General features: G+C 37.7%; 2 protein-coding genes across 3 annotated transcripts in view; both read right to left on the reverse strand.

The window, feature by feature from the left end:
- LOC129750899 (E3 ubiquitin-protein ligase AMFR-like) overlaps positions 1-2,792 on the reverse strand; it is a 135,030-nt gene extending 132,238 nt beyond the window's left edge. The window contains exon 1 of one of the 2 annotated variants that reach the window (XM_055746067.1): positions 2,500-2,792. The gene's annotated coding sequence lies outside the window, so the exon portion shown is untranslated. Of the gene's footprint in view, positions 1-2,071 lie in introns of both variants that reach the window. The other variant, XM_055746066.1, reaches the window with a different exon arrangement.
- A 7,527-nt stretch (positions 2,793-10,319) lies between these two features.
- The window catches only part of LOC129758010 (mucin-17-like), a 105,344-nt gene continuing 98,541 nt past the window's right edge, over positions 10,320-17,122 (reverse strand). The window contains exons 4-6 of the mRNA XM_055755427.1: positions 16,697-17,084; positions 16,035-16,636; positions 10,320-11,243 (exon numbers count right to left, since the gene is read on the reverse strand). Coding sequence (XP_055611402.1) covers positions 10,947-11,243; positions 16,035-16,636; positions 16,697-17,084 — 1,287 coding nt within the window. The 3' untranslated portion in view covers positions 10,320-10,946. The remainder of the gene's footprint in view (positions 11,244-16,034; positions 16,637-16,696; positions 17,085-17,122) is intronic.

The following is a 17,122-nucleotide window of genomic DNA, read 5'->3' on the forward strand; positions in this document are numbered from 1 at the left end:
ACACTATAACATTATATTCATATTATATTTCATTACATGATATATCTATTGTATTATATTAATATCTAGGGAAGGGGCATCTGGGTATCCTCGTTTTACAAAAAGAGCGGGTTACCGTGTATGCTAGTACCGCATTGAATACTAGACGTTCCTCAATTTATGTCAAGGGAATTTGGCATGGTTGAGAAAAATAAAGTATTTGATTACTTTTTGTAAAATAAGGACGCACTCTTTTTTCGGAAGCCTTGGCGGCGGGATTATAATTTGCATGCTATCGTGGTTAGTCAACAATATGGTTATAGCTTCTCGAGACTTTTCCCCTTTTCACCCTGGATACCGTTAGTGCCTCTGCTTACGATTCCATTCCCTTAGAAGTCTCATTGAGTGGTTATGATCGTGTTGCGTGGTAGCCAAGATGGACGTGTGGGTTATTTTTTTTGCCAAAACCGCGGCGCTGCCGTAAACCCAAGGTGGATTCAATACATACATACATACATACATGTTGTCACTTTCGCCCTTTTTGTCTATTTTGTCATTTTCTAAATTTTTGTTTTTTTTGTCATTTTTATTTTTTTTTGTAATTTAAGCAATTTTTGGAATATTTGTAATTTTTGTAACTTAGCAAATTTTTGTAATTATTTAAATTTTTGTCATTTTTGTTATTTTTGTCATTTTCGTCATTTTTGTCATTTTTGTCATTTTCGTCATTTTTGTCATTTTTGTCATTTTTGTCATTTTTGTCAATTGTGTCATTTTTGTCAATTGTGTCATTTTTGTCATTTTTGGTAATTTAGCTATTTTAGTCATTTTTGGAATTTTTATTATTTTCCTTTTTTTTCATTTTTCCCATTTTTGTCATTTTTGTCAGTTTAGTAGTTTTGTCATTTCATTTTGGTCCATTTTTGCATTTTTGTGATTTTTGCGATTTTTGTCTTTTTGTCGTTTTCATCATTTTCGGTATCTTTCTCGTTTTAGGTATTTTAGTTATATTTGGCATTTTTGTCAATTTTTTCATTTTTTTAATTTTTGTGTTTTTTTTTTTCATTTTTTTCATTAAAACGAAAACGAAATGAAAAACTGTTCAAAATGACAGAATACACAAAAAACCGACATGATAAAAATGACACAAACGTTAAAAACGAGAAAAATGCCAAAGTTTTATATTTTTTGAAGAATTTTTGAAAATTTTATTTGATTAAAAAAATGAAGTTGAATAAATCAGTTTAAAAAAAACCTAACAGAAAATACGCATAAAAATTTAAGCATTTTCAACAACTTTGAATAATTTAAAAAATGATCGCACTCGTTTTTTGAAAATCACATTTATCAAAATTGTCTGATTTGAAAAATAATGATGAATAAACCCTAAGGGCTAAAACTCCCGAAAAAAGTACAAAGTAAAAAATTTATATTTTTTGAAGTGGTCCAAATTTATGAAGTCTTGTTATCGGGATAAATAAAAAACTGTCATGTCTGAATGTAGGTAAGTAAAATCAACCCCTAAATCTTGTCTGTATTTTTTTTTAAAGAAATTTAACTTAACAGTAAGCTGTCATTCTTTCCAAAAAATCTTGTCTTATCATTTTTTAAACCTTTTTGTAACAATCTGGCGATGCTCTACTGTCAATCACTGAGTTCACATGAAAATAGGATACAATATAATTGATGGAATCGACAAGGTAATGAAATAGTTTAGCTATCAATCAAGTTTGTACTTTTTCTATAAATTTCCCAAAATTATTTTTTATTTGCAAATTCACGTTACTATCGCAAAAATTTCTCCCCTTGAGCCATCAAGTGTGACATCTAAAATGACTCGTAACTTTTAATCGATAACACGAGTTTGGACTCTTTGGGGCAGGAAAAGCATCGATAAATTTAGAGCGTATAACAAAAACATGATCCCAACCCCTCTGGAGGCGCATCCACTTTCCTCGGCCCTCCATATGGCGCCTTGTTTGGCAGCAAACAGCAGTAAAAAAAAAACTGCAAAGATTATCTAAGCTGGTCAACGAAATCATAAACCGTGAAATTTTTCAGAGCAAAAAATCCATTAATATATTGCCTTTACCTTCGAATCCACCAACAGGCAGCAGGGTGTCTATTTTTGGCGATTTTCCCCCGCGGTCTCTGGCCAAAATCCGAAGGCGAGCTTTCTTCTTCACTCACTTTCTTGCCCCAGTAGGTACACACATTCACTTCGTCGTCGTTCCGCGGATAATTACCAACCTTCCTTTTTGGGCGAGCCTTTCGTAAGACTTTCTACTCGGGCTGGATGGAACTGTTTGCCTTTCTCCACCGGATGGTCACTTTTCCGCACCCGGCCACCAAAACATAATATTAGATAATGCTGTGTTTGGCTCCTCCGTCGTCAATCTTCCGAATTTCGCAACTCGCTCGCAAATTCCCCCCGAAGCCCCTTGCGTGTGTGCCAAGAAAATTCCTGCACACGTTTGCTGAATTTTGCACAATTTTATTCGCGATTCGATCTGCTGTTACCTGAGTTATTCCTGGCCTGGCTGGAGGTAATTATCCACCGCTAGTCGACTCCACATAGAGATTTTACCGGAAGTGTGGGTACCGTAATTTTCAAATGTGAAAAACAGCAAACACAAACTCAGCGACAAAAACAAAATGCTGAATATTACTGTCCAGCTGCTGCTGCTGGTTCAATTTCGCAAAACGTCACTCGAGAAAAATAGCGCATCAAGAAATCTATACACCGTCACTCGTCCGTCGTCATACAGCGATTACACCCTTCGCGGCCACGATGAAAACACGGAATGAACGGAATTGGCCAGCGGTTCTCCCGTTTCGTAACTGTTTGGGCGATTTGCTGTTGTTGCTGTTGGCTGATTGGGTGCGTTGGATGTGGGAGGGAGAGCAAAAAAAGAGAAAGAGAGTGAGAGAGCTCAGTGGCAAAAGAAAAGTGAGAGCGACTTTCAATCAAAATATGGTTCGAAAAGCCGCATATGAAGCATTATCACCATAGCATAGCATAGGTTTGCCGAGTTTCGAATTAGTAGCAACTTCTGCGGAAATTCAGGTTTTTTTTTCAATTTTCAAGAATGTAATTTTATTTGAACATAGACAGAAAAAATTTGCGTATGAAACCAAAACTTTTAAATTGTGGTACCAAGCAATGGAGTAATATGTTTCACTGCTTGGTATCATAACTCAAAAAATTGAAAAATTTGAAAAGAAAAGTTTCCAAAAAGCATTTTGGTTACTTTTAAAATACATTAATTAGATAATATCTAGATAAATGTACAACTTTCTTTTAGCCTTTTACAACTTTCTGAAACAGATGTTTTACTTTTTCGGGGGAACCACCCCACCCATACCGAAAATTTCATTTACCACTGAGAGAGAGAGAGCCATGCGGAAAATTCCTCTCGTCTTCTCTGGTGCTCATGCTCTCTCACGGCATTTTGACAGGTGCAAAATTTAACTTGCGGAACAAGCTGAAACTGAAACAGTACCTTGTCTGGGTGTCTGGGATGCCGGAAGCTCAAATTCAAATTCAAATTTTGCAAAAATTGCGAAACCTCGTGGATTTTCAAAGAGTTGATTAGTAAACGGTTGCAATAGTTATTCGTTTTTCAGCTCCATGGGCATCTTTATTGGTGAAAGAGGTGAGTAATAGCTGTAAGCGAAAATCTAAATTCAAAATCTTTTTGAATCTAATGCCATATTCGTTTTCATCTGGTGGAAAGATGGTTGTGCACCAACTGCTGTCATCTTCATATAAAAAAAACGCTTTGACAGCACTTGGTGCACTACCGGTGCACCACCAGGATGAAAACAAATATGGCATAATTTATATTTCAATTCACGATGAAATATATCCTCAGTGAAAATAATCACATTAATGAAATAAATTTGAAGCAAATTGTAAAATAAAAGGAAAAGAGCGTGATAGGTATTACAACAAATAATTCCATGGAGCCTGAAATTTTCTCGACAAAAAATATCAGGTAGATTAGGTGGGTATCTAATCGCGTTGTAAAATAAAGCACAATTACAATTACAATTCACTATTGTTTTCGAAGCTTCGCTCAAATTCCTGTATTTGTAGAGCAAAAGTTACAGGCATTTCAGGTAACTTACAGGTTAGTATTCTAATGTTCCAAAAAAACCGTTATCTTGAAACCTGTACTGTTTTGTTGAAAATTTTACCATGAAAAAATGTTTTCAAGATCTTTGGCCGTTGTATTTTTTTGCAGCACTGTTTCTATTTCAGCCGTAGGTATATGATAGAAATATTTCTATTTTTACATCACAGCATGCGAAAATATAACACGTGTTGTAAAAATTCTTGAAAGCCGCAGATCTTTAAAAGGTTTTCGCATGGAAAAGTTTTAAAAATGTGCTAAAAGTTTCTAAATTTCTACCATTTTTTTTTCCAACACGAGTGAACTTGCTCTAATTAAATATAGTTCAAAATTTAATATAGATCATTGACTACTACTTATATTTGCTGTAATGCTACCTTAAATCTTATGGAACAAATCGCAAATGAAATTGTAGAAATTGACAAAAACGACAGAAACGACCAAATTGACACAAAAATGAGAAAATTCACAAATACGACAATAATTGGTCAAGTGACAAAATTGACGAAAATTACAAAAATAAAAAAAATGACGAAAATGAGAAAATTAACATAAATGATCATAAATGACAAACAATATTGAAATATTTACTAAAATGACAAAAAGGCAAAAATGACTAAATTTTTGAAAAAAAAAAGTAAAAGGACAATCCAAATGGCAAAAATGAATCAATAACAAGATCGACTTAAGTAACTTGAATGGGAAAAATGACAAATATCACTAAAGTTACAAAATAGCCAAAATAACAGGCTACTAGATTTGTTTTTGGCATTTCTCACGCACATATACTGGCGTGTACGGACAAGAACGGGACAATTAACCTCCAAAAATTCTTGTGCAAAATTGAGCAGCCGGCCGTCGAACAAGCCTTTAATGTTCCCAAAATGAAAAAGTTAAATGCCCTGAATATTCCTGGGGGAAATATATCTATTGAAAAAAAAATGCTTAAAGACAATAAAGGCAAAAGAAACAAAACTACTAAAGATGATAACAACGGCATAAATGACGAAACCGATTGAAATGGCAAAACGATGAAAATGGGAATAAAAACTACAAAAATTACAGAAATGACAATATCAAGAAAAATTTAAAAAAAATTTTAAAAAATGTTAAGAAATCCTGAACTTTAATGTTCCGAAAACAACGTTATTTTGAAACCTTTAATGCTACCCTGATCTCCTCGGGAAAGCTTAGGGAACAGATCGAAAATGAAATGTACGATAGCTGCTTCACCTACTTACTAATAGGTGGCAGCACCCTGCGAATTAAGATGTACACAGTAGAAAAGCTTTAAGTTAAATGTCAATATTTTCTTATCATTCTTTAACCCTTCGTTTCATGATTTTTTATTTTTCCTCAAAAATTATTCTAAACAGTTGGAAATGATGTGTACATCAAGAAAAAAAATTAAAATAAAATACGATTTTTCCATTTTTCCATACATAAATTGTTGCAAATTTGTTACTTTATGAAACGAAGGGTTAAGTTTTTGTAAAAGGCAGAATCAAGTTTCAAAAATTTGTTTTATAATTTTTTTTAAATTTAGATTTTAAGTTTTTCCGAAATTGATACCTTCCTAGAATATTTGTTATAATTTATGACACAGTGGAGATTTGGCCTAGTAAGTCGCGAATGTTTAAATACGCTAAAAATTCGATATTTTTCATGATATTTTAACTTTTTCATTAAAGTTTATACTGAATAAAGGAAAAATAACTAATAGATTACATTTTTATATTTTTGTGACTTAGTAATTCGTATCATTATTGTCATTTTTGCAATTTCTGTTAGTTTTGTCAACGTTGTAATTTTAACCATGTATGTCGTTTTTATCAGTTTAGCTATTTACGTTGTTCATATGATTTTATTTTGCTGTCATTTTCGTCTTGCCTTTTTTCTATCATTTTCGTCTTTTGTCGTTTTGTATCATGCTCTTATTTCTGTTTTTCAAGTCATTTATCTTAATCAAAATTTCTGTGCTATGTCGCAACTTTTGACTTTTTCACCAATTCAGACATTTTCGCAGAAATCAGCTTTTATTTTGTTAAATTTTCGTCACTTCTGGCAATTTCGCCTTTTTTGCATGTTTGCTTTTTTGTCATTTTATCATGTCTGCCATTATTTTTCAATTTTTGTAATTTATTATTTTTATCTTATTTTTATATTTTTCAAATTTTTCTTTTTTTTATCATTTTCATTTATCCTCATATTTTCATTTAAGACATTTTCGTCATTTGAGCTTATTTGTAGTTTTTGCTTCACTTTTATTATTTTTGTCATTTCTGTATTTCTTCAAATTTTGACAATTTTTATCCTTTTTGTCTTTTTGTGTAAGTATTTTTGTAATTTGTGTCATTTTTCTCGTTTGAGAAATGTAATATTTTGGTCATTTTTTTCAATTTTTTCAATTGAGATTTGTTTTTTTGGTTTTTATTTGGTACATCTGTTGTTCAGTCATTATTATCATTTTTGTAATTTTTGCCAAGTCAGTATTTTTAGTATTTCCGTCCCTTCTATAATGTTCGTCATTTTTTATCTTTTTTCATGTTTGCCTATTTGCATTTTTTCGTTTTTTTTTTTTGCTTTTTTGTAATGTTTTGTTTTTTTCTCATTTTTTGCATTTTTTTTAAATTCTTTTTGTCTCGTCAATTTACTTTTTTTATCAACTTAATCACTTTTGCCTTTATCCTAATAAATTTTTGTCATTTTTACGTCATTTTAATCTTATTTTTGTGTTTCTTATAATTTTGCCATTTTCGTCATTTTTGGCATTATTTTTTTTAAATTTCGTCATTTTTAACATATTTGTCTTTTGTGTAGCTTTTGTAATATGTGTCGTCTTCGCGTTAGTGAAACATAATATTTTCGACATTTTTGTAACTTGTTCTTTCTGTTTTGTTCGTAGTTTTTGCTATTTTTCATAATTTTTTTCCAGTAATTTTGGGATAAGTGTATTTTTTTATGTTGATTTAGTTCGATGGTGCGGGAATTTAAATAAATTTTTGATTTTGTGTAAACAATCCAAATACTTTCAGATACAATATTTCCTTACTGTTCCAGGCATTTTAAGCATTAAGAATCAATCGATTGATAGGAATTTTGCAAGCGCGTTGGATAATTTTTTTCCATATTTAATGCAAATTGATTTTTAGGAATCATGTCCAGGTTACATGAAATCGGTAAATCGGTAATTGTTGTAAGCGTCCTATTCATTTTTTTAATCGTATCATTTTTCGAGCTTCTGTCATTTTTTGGTAATCATAATCTAAATCTGTTAACATCAGCCTGTCAGTTATAAACAAAAGTTCAGGTTAAGGATATGGTGAGCGAGGTAAGCGAAGTGCAGTTGGTTGAAAGGTAAGATGGAAAAATTTGTTCAAATATGTAACTTTTTATTCATTATATATTTGAAATAGCTTAACTCTATTCTTGGGGATTAGAGGGGGGTAGGACAGGGCATCAAACGAGCGGAAAACTGATATACAATGGATTGTGGGTTTAAGCCAGCCGGAGTATTTCGGCAAATTTGGAATCATGAATAGGCTATATAGGTCCCTTTTCCGGATTCTTTATTTGTAACGAACAGTTGGAAGGGAGTGAGATGAGTCAAACCTGTCCCAAGCCAGTGGTAACGGACCCCTTGGTTGTACTGCAAATATTGTTGATGAGTTAAGTATGAACAATATTTGAATGTGTGATCGAGACCTCCCGTACCGACTCGGGTCGAAAGACCTACCAGCCACTGGCGGATCAAACATACATACATATACATACATTTAGTTAGATGGTGCGCTTTTGAATAGACCGGCCAGGTTGAAAATCCTTTTACTACACGAAATTTATAATTTATGCCAAATATAGTTCAGTGTTTTTGCGAAAAAAAATCCATTTTTTCTGTGATTTTACCCAGAAATTTTATGATGGTTTTCTGTGATGTAAACAGCATCAGTTTCTTTGAAAAGTCAGGAAGAAATAAATCCTTTTTACATTTCACTTACGAAAAATAAATTGACCAATCTTAGCACGTTTTTCCAAAACAAAGTTAGAAATTCAAAATTTATTTGGAAACAACATTTATAATTTTGGAAATACGAACAAAATTATAAAAATCTGTGAAATCACTGAACATTTCAAAATTTCTGCTTCTGAGACACAGATTCTGTGGTAAAAATTTGCACAAAATTCTGTGAAATTATTTATTTTTCTGTTATTTCGACAACCTTGCCTCTAACACGGACGTTAAAATAGATACATCGAAAGAGACTCATATGAGGGAAAAAGGGTTTAATGTGAGATAAAAATATAAAATAAGTGTGCTAACATCTACAATCGAAAAAGGATGCTGTTCGATCATAATTTGATAACTGAAAGAGGTAAAATTCCTTTCAAAACAGAAGAAGCTATCGAATTCTGAAACTATATTTAGGAGGAAAATGATCATTTTATCACGTTATTTTTCAAGACAAGGGTGTTTTCGGATTAAGGAATGAGAAGTATAATAAAACCGTTTTTAATTATTTCGAATTTTATTCTATGCTTTCATAATAATATACTTTTGCTTAGTCTGCGTTTTTTTTCATCCTACAGATTAATTCAAATAATAGTTGTTCAATAATATGTTGTATATTTTCTTCTTGTTTTTCCTTTCTTTTTACGAAAATCACATTTCATTGTATCTACACATTGTTTTAGTTGTTTATTTTGTTTCTTTTTATTGTTTTAATATGTATAATCAATCATCATCGTCATCAGAGTTGTTTCGTGCTCCGCCTTGGCTGACCAAAGTGGCTTGCCGTATTTGTTACCTTTCCTTTGCTGGTTTTGCTTTAACCATTTTCTACTTCCTATTCTCCTAAGCTTTCCTAGTCAGTTCGTTTCCGTTTCTCATCTGCTGCTTTTACGCGATTGCACAAGTGTGTACGTGTTAGTGGGTGTGTTTGTATATGATTTAATTTATTGTTGTGTTGTGTTTTAGTTCTTCATATCAAATTATCGATACTAGTAGTCTTCATTACTTATAGGCTAGTTGGTTTGCTTTATTTCACTAACATCCCCTCCACCGATTTGCTTATCTTTCGAAACCTTTCATTAAATGTTTCCTGTCCGATTGAATCACTTTTCCTTTTCTTCAACTCATTACTTTCGTTCTATTAGATTTATTTTTGATTTTTTTTGTTTTATTTACTTCTCTTTGTTTTAAGAGAGAAGTGGGGACAGATTTCAAGCTTCGAATATGCTTTTCTGTTCCATCCTAAGCCTAAAGCTGCTTATTTAAATTAAAGTTGCATCGAATTCTATTCTATAAACGGATGTTGCTGCTGCACAAAAAAAGAGGTTTGCGTCCAGGTGGACCTACTTTCTGTGTGTATTTGTTCAACAATTGACGTTTTCAGTTTCGTCGTTTTTCGTTCTCGGTTTTTTTTTTGGTGCTGCACTTAGTGCACACCCACTATTAATAATCGTAAGGGTAGTCACGATTGGTTTTTTCGGGGTTTGCTTTCACAATCAATATGAGTTTCATACTTACAACAGTAAAAGTCATACGAGAAAAAATGAGTTATTTGATACAAAATATGTACAGACACAAAAAAACCAATGAAGGACTGGCTTATACGAGTCTCGAAAACGATTGGAACTATACTTAAAACTTGATGAACTAAAAACTATAATTTTCACCAACAACCGGAACACGATAATGATCGAGTAATACTAACTGAAACATTAACATACCAATTTGAACTAAAGAAAAATAAATATGTTTATAGACAAAAAGAAAAAAAGAAATAATTCACGTCGGAGTACAAGCGACGAGATGTAAATCACACTAGTATTTACTAACGAATAATGTACACTTAATAAAGTATGTAAACTATTTTTCAACTATCACGTAACTGGTAGTGGAAACGTATGAGTTTTTTTTTACAAACAACAAACAAACATTTCAAATGTGAGTTAAATTATTGTCGTTTTTAGAAGAGGGACAAAACAATAAAAATGTTCTCTAACTTTTTCGATTTTTACAAAATATTAATCTTTCCAACAGTCAATGCGTGATGAAAATTTCATTTTCCTAACTCTTTTTTTGCTTTCTTGCGTACAAACGCACGGAAAGGCACGGTTCAGTTGTCTATCTTGCAGGCGTATTTTTCGGAGTGTTTTTGTTTGTTTGCTAACAAATTTGAGTCATTATTTTTTTTTTCATAGTTTGCATTGAATTGTTGTTGATGGTTGATCTTGAATGAATGTGCCTTCCTCCTAAACCAATCTACTCAGTCTTCAACTTTCGAACGCCGAAGAAACAGCTGGAAGAAACTGAACGTTTTTTTTTTTTTTTTTTGACAGAAGTACATATTGAACACACGGAACTTTTCCGTTGATCTTCAGCTAACTGACTCGAAAAAACGTATCGTTAAAAATTAACTAATAGCGTATTCGACACCTTCTTTCTTCAGCAGCTAACTGTTTCTAACCTGAGCAAGTTGAGTTCCCTCATCGTCGTCCCCAAAGCATCTCTACACTACACTAGGTGTATGTCTGTTTTTTTTTGTTTAGTCTTATCCTTCCCACTTATCACACGATCGATTCTCGGAAAAGCACCAACAAAATTCGTTCTACAAAAAAAATAGTGGTGACCTCTCCGATCCATCTTAAAACCAATTACATCCAGCCCTCAGTTCCAGCTGGCCTTCTACACATACACAATAAGGCATATTCTGTTATTCGTTTATCGAGTTCCGTGTTTGTTTTGAGGCTTGTGTGGTTTTTTTTCTTCTTGATCCTTGCCGATCATTCCGTTGAAATCCTACTCAATCATTCATTACAATTTCCGATCTAGATCCTCGTCATTCGCGTTTGCACCTGCAGCAGGTTGCGCACGTTGTCGTTGTACTTGACCAGGATCACCTTGTTGGAGTTGATGTTGAGCTTCTCGCCGGCGCACAGCAGCTGCAGGCAGCTGGAGCGGGACAGGAATTCCTCGATCTTCATCTCCCGTATCAGCTCGCCTCGGGTGGCACCGGTGGAGTTGGGTGTCACTGTTTGGCCTCCTCCTCCTCCTGCGTTTGTGTTATTTGACTGCTGCCCCGTCGATGGACCATTTGAGGTGATGGCGTTGCTGGATGAGCATATCTGGAAGAAAAAAAAAGCAGTTAATGAACTGTTCTACAACTTACGATTATCATTCTAAATGTCCATTAAAAGAAGTATCGGATCGGATTACTCTAATACACAAAACGAGCCTTAATCTCAATTCTTATTCTAAACCCCGATTTCAGGTTCTCGATTCTCATCATGGAATTTGATCCTGGGTCAGGGTCCTGATCCTTGCTTGGACTGGCAATCAAATTAAGTCGGCAAAAATCAAAAGCGGTAGCGCACCTGTAATGTGCCTCAACAAACTGAGGGAAATAACGAAAGAGCTGTTCCCTCAATATAATGTCCATAGCTGGCCACAAGTACCGTACGACTGGGATACGAGCGAGGAGGAGTTACTGCGGGACATCGCAAAATCCCTTCAGCTTGAAAAGGCTCCGGTTCCGGATGGTATCCCGAACTTTGCAGTAAAGTCAGCGATTGTGGAATTTCCCGAAATGTTCCGATCGTCGCTGCAAATTTGTATTGAGCAAAAGATGTTTCCAGAGTTTGGGACACGGCAGAAGCTGATTCTGCTGCTCAAACAAGGAAAGCCATTGGGGAACCCATCGGCATACAAACCAATATGCCTACTGGATGTGGTTGGAAAAGTTCTGGAAAAGGTTATCTTGCATCGTTTCTAGTGGAACACCGAGGGCGATGGCGGACTGTCCAACAATCAATTCGGCTTTCGAGAAGGGCGGTGCACAGTCGACGCCATTCGAACTGTCATCGAAACGGCTGATAAAGCCAGATTCGAGAAGGGAAGAGAGGATCGTTTTTGTGTGGTAGTAACAATATTGTCAGCTGGGCAGCGATTGCATCTTCGCTTATAAAAATGAGAGTACCGAAATATCAGTGCAAATTAGCGGAAAGCTATTTCTAATATAAGCTACAAAACATGACGAGCGAAGGATTTCAGGAAATGGATGTTACAGCTGGATCGATACTGGGCCCGGGTGTTTGCGAATATTACGTACGATGAGGGAGTAAAGTTGGTTGGTTTCGCGGACGACGTCGTTCTACTAGCGACGGGTTACTCAACAGAAATCGCCCAGCTAAGAGCTTCAGAGGCTGTAGAAGCGGTGGAAAACTGGATGCACTCCAAGAGTTTGCAGTTGGCTCACCACAAAAAAAAATTCCACCGCAAACACTTGGATCTTGGACCAAAGCGCGAGCTTAAATATTTGGGTGTGATTGACGACCGCCTCAGCTTTAAATGCCATGTATGTTAGCAAGCAGGCGGCAACAGAACCGGCAGCACTTATGAGGATAATGGCGAACAACTCGGAGAGGTGAATGAAATTGCGGGTCATCAATGCATGACGCACCGTTTCGTCGGAGGCTGCATGCGTTGTGGGACAGCTCAGAAAGAGGAAAGTGGACCCATCGTGGTTTTGGAAAAAGCATGGCTATGTGGATTTCTACATGACCCCATTCCTTACTGGTGATGGATGCTTCAAGAAATATCACCACAGGTTCGGACATGTGGCCTCGCGGTCTGCCTGATACGCGGCCACGCGGAGAAGACACCCGAACACGTGGTATTCTATTGTCCAAGATTTGGAGAGGAACGTGCAAACATATTCGCCGTCTGCGGATCAGACACGACAGGCTACAACATGTTGCAGAAGATGTGTGATGACATCAACACTTGACATACAGGAGTTGGAGACAGACGCAAATTGCGATCGACGTAGGTTAACCAAACTTTACTAACCTGAATGAATCAGAAGCTATCCGAAGGATAAGACTGGCATAGTAGCTGCTATCCAGGAGATAGTAAGAGATACATTCCCGAGACGGAATCGAAATATTGACGGCATCATTTGCAGCTATCGGAAAGTCTAATACAAAGTTGGACAAACTTATTCGGGCCACAGCCTATTAAAAGCCAAGCGAGACAGGAGATTATGTAGAACGCACCCTCTGCTACGGATGCTGCGGGAATAAGACATCACCTTTTTCGCAGTCAAACTCGTAGGAGGAAGAGTATTCACGTCGCGGAATACTCTCGGGCAGACTGTCTACACGTCGCCGTTTGGTGGGTCTCGGGTCGAAGTGGGATGACATTATCGTCGGGTTTCATCTGATTCCCGTACGTGTCTGTAACAGGCGAATGACTAGGATCAGCTGCTCAAAATTCGGCACACGACGGCCTTATAGCCTTAATGCCAGGCCAACGTCGGAGTTGAATGCCGTTTCGGCGAGGGACTTTTTAATCGAGTGTGTCCGAATATGTCTGAAAGTAGTATACCCAAGTGGTGACTCTCTGATGGACCTCAGAAATTGTCGAACTATGTGCTAACTAGCTGCTTGAAACAAGGAGACGAGCTCAACGGACGAAAAACGATGCCGATCGAGAAACGAGATATTTTGTATATCGAGCAACCAGCATTTTAGTGTTACAGTTGATTTTTAGAACTTTATCTATGGTGTGATTTGCGTCGCCATCGGTGTGATGCACGGCACACATCCGGCTGTGTGGGAAGTGCTGCACCAGTAACAGAACAAGTCCAGCAACAGCAGCAGCATGGCCAGGCGGTCGTGCGTCGTGGGATACCAGGCACACCTCTGGTTCCGGAGAAAAAATACTGCACCAACAAAACAACAACAACTCCAACAGCAGCATGGCCAGGCGAGGCAGACAGTCGGACGTGAGCCGTAAGTGGAATTTGAATGAAACTACACTCTAACAAAAATGACCGGAATAGTCGGGAGATTGGGTGGGTGAAATAAAATGTGGCCAATAGTAGAATTTGAACCAATGTTTTCGATTTTTTTATTTGTGTTGACTATTATAATCAACTTTCCATTACATTAGCATAAGCTACTAAGCCAAGCAAGTAGATCAGTTTCAGAACACTGTGCCAGAGCGTTCATGACAACCCACTGGTCTAAGCCTAAAGAGTTGCACTGGCGAAATTCGGCGGCCCAAGGACGCCGACCGAAAAGTGTCCGGAAAAAATGTACATCTTTTGTGAGTCACTGCGCTATTGTGACGATCGACGTTAGCAAGAGTAGCCTCCTTTCGAGCGTAGAACTTTTGAAACTACGATACGGAGGAGCATCTTGGAGCTCTGCCCTTGATGTAGAGCACAACAGATTCAAATTTCTGAGCACATTTCTGCTAATAGCCATGCAAGTTCTCAGTGCATAAAGATGCAGATTTGTCATCGCAGACATGATCCCATTGACATCAAATCTGGCGGAAGATAAAGAGTGATACGTAGCAAGAGCTGTTTGAGGAGTACGTTAAGCTCAACGAGCAGCGTCAATGCCAAATGGCGGGAGCATTGGGGCGCATCGAGCAACGCAAGATTGTCGCATAGGCTAATCCCGCGGCTTAAACCGGGAGCATGGAGAGCTCTACTTTCACCTAACGCAGATAATTTCGGGTCATGGGTACTTAAGGCAATACCTTCATCAGTTGAGCTCGCCTACATTGCCCGAAATGCGTAGATACGGAGCAATCGGCATAACATGAAATCCTTGACTGCCCCAGGTCCATTTCAAGGTGTAGGGAACTTCTAACCTCGAACGCTGAGAATGTTGAGAATGAAATGTGTAGCGACGCACATTTATGGCGGACTATAGTCGACGACATCTCGCAGATCATGTGCGATCTGATACGGATCAGTAGAGAAGATGAACGTAGAGAAAGAGATAGTTAACCTTACTCAACAAGCTAAAAAAAGGTCTTGAGCCTCATATGACACCTTAGGGCGCGGTATAACCCTAATCTGGACTCATACGCATGGTGAGGCTTAAAAGGCCGCACGATCTTTTCTGTAGCAAGAGAAAGAGTAGAAACTATTCGGGGGTGATCGTGGCCGGGCTCTAGCTTTATAGACTCCCAATCAGCCATTGGTGGTTTGAAAGCACACGGGCAAGGTTGATGTGACTTAATCGGAACCAGCCTGAGTCTGAAGTTTGAGGAACTGAAATTCAAAGGGGTGCGATATATAAGCATAAAAGTACAGCCTCCACTAGATGTAGAATAGCTGCGGTAACTGCCATAGTTAGCCTTCAAGCCTAAGTAGACGGCATGACGGAGATACCATTCGTTCAAATGGGATCAATGCCATCGTTTAAACCACAAAGAGCAAGTGACTCCCAAGGTTTCTAAGATCGAAAAATGACTCAAGGCCTGGGATCAATGAAAAACGAGTTTCATTGCTTTGGCTGAGAAAGTGAACTATAACAGGCTCGCATATCAAGCGGCAGGTGGGAGTGCATCTTTAAATTCACAATCTAGCCGAATGATGAACAAAAGGACGTGATCAAAGCACTACAGAGCAATACGCTGTCGTCTACCGACGGATGCAAACGAGAGATTATATTGCTGATATGTTCGAAAAGCTGAGAAAAATCTGCAGGACTCACTTGACAGTAAAAGGATAGAATGTTTTCCAAAAATATGTGGTATCAGTGATTTTTTGCAAAATTAAACAAAGACTTTTCTGTGATTTTAGCAACCTTGAATAGAAGTGGCACCTCCCAAAATAGGCCCGGGAACGTGCCGTCAGAAAGTAAATCAAAACCTTGAAACAGACCACGACGGAAAGGAACGTCAGACGGCACCAATCGAAACGTGTGACATCTTTTTGGATAAGATGACGATTGTTAAGGAAAGGCCTTTTCATGACTAGCGCAGGTCAGACTTGTGAGGTGCTCTGTAGGAACCGGAAATTTGCTTTCATGGCGAAAGAGGGTGATGTTGGGAAAACTGAGAAATCAATAATTCTGATACTCCAACCTCATTTTACTATGTAGGATTGTACTTACATGCTTCATAACGGCCTCTTTCGACTTCAGCTTCAGGAAGTTGCACAGATCCGTCATCAACACCCACTTGTCCCCGGCGTGGTCATCCTTCAGCAAGTACAACGGCGGAAGGGGCCGCTCGGCTTCCTCGTACTCGAACATAAACTCCCCATCGCCATCGTCGTTTCCACTGTCCACATCCTCTGCCCCCCGATCGCAGTCCGTTAGCCCATTCCGCGCTTCCGGGTAGCAGCGAGACTTATGATGCGTCAGCTCCCCGTTGATGTAGGTTGGCTGCTGGTTTTGTCTTCCAGCACTCAGTTCCTGAATGTCGTTCAGCACCACGGCGCAATCCTTGTACTTGCGCTGCTCGATGGAATTGGTCAGTTCGTTGTCCAAACGCAGGTCGAAGTTCATGATGTTGGAGTTAGAATCGCACTTTTTGACGACTGGCGGCTGAAGTTTCGGTATCGGTGCCGAAGGTGGTGGAAGGTAGATGTCCGATTGCCGAGTGGAAGTGCTTAGGGAAGAACGTTCCGTCGTTGACGAGCTGTTGTGATGAGTTTCGTCATCGGAAAACCCGGGAATATCGGAAAACAGATCACAGCCGTTTTCTTCTGGGTCTGAAAATTGAAAAGAGATGTTAGATAACTTGAAGATTTAAATTGAAATATGAAAACTACCATAAGTTTTCCAGGGCCCGTCAAACTTCCAACCAGTTTTAAGTGGACTCATGCTTTGAATATCTATCAAGTGGTTCTCGAGAAACAGGGTCATCTCGTTATTCTCGGCCAGCTGAATCGGCGTTTGACCGGCGTAGGTTGCGAGCATCGGATCGGCGCCGAAAGCCAGCAGCAAACGAGTAACCTCTATGAACGAATTTTCCACTGCTTCGTGTAACGGTCGTATTCCGGAGACGGCCGTCTCCGAATGACTGGCACCGTACTTCAGCAAGTAGTTGCAGATATCCAGATGTCCCTTGGCGCAGGCTTCGTGCAATGGCGTATAGCCGGCGTTGTCTTTCTGGTCTGGATCCATCTCCAGGCGCTCCAAACAGTAAACAATGACATCCTGAAAGAGATTTATGCTATTAGTTTCTGAATTTAGTA

Source organism: Uranotaenia lowii, chromosome 3, assembly GCF_029784155.1.
Source record: "Uranotaenia lowii strain MFRU-FL chromosome 3, ASM2978415v1, whole genome shotgun sequence".
NCBI lineage: Eukaryota > Metazoa > Arthropoda > Insecta > Diptera > Culicidae > Uranotaenia > Uranotaenia lowii.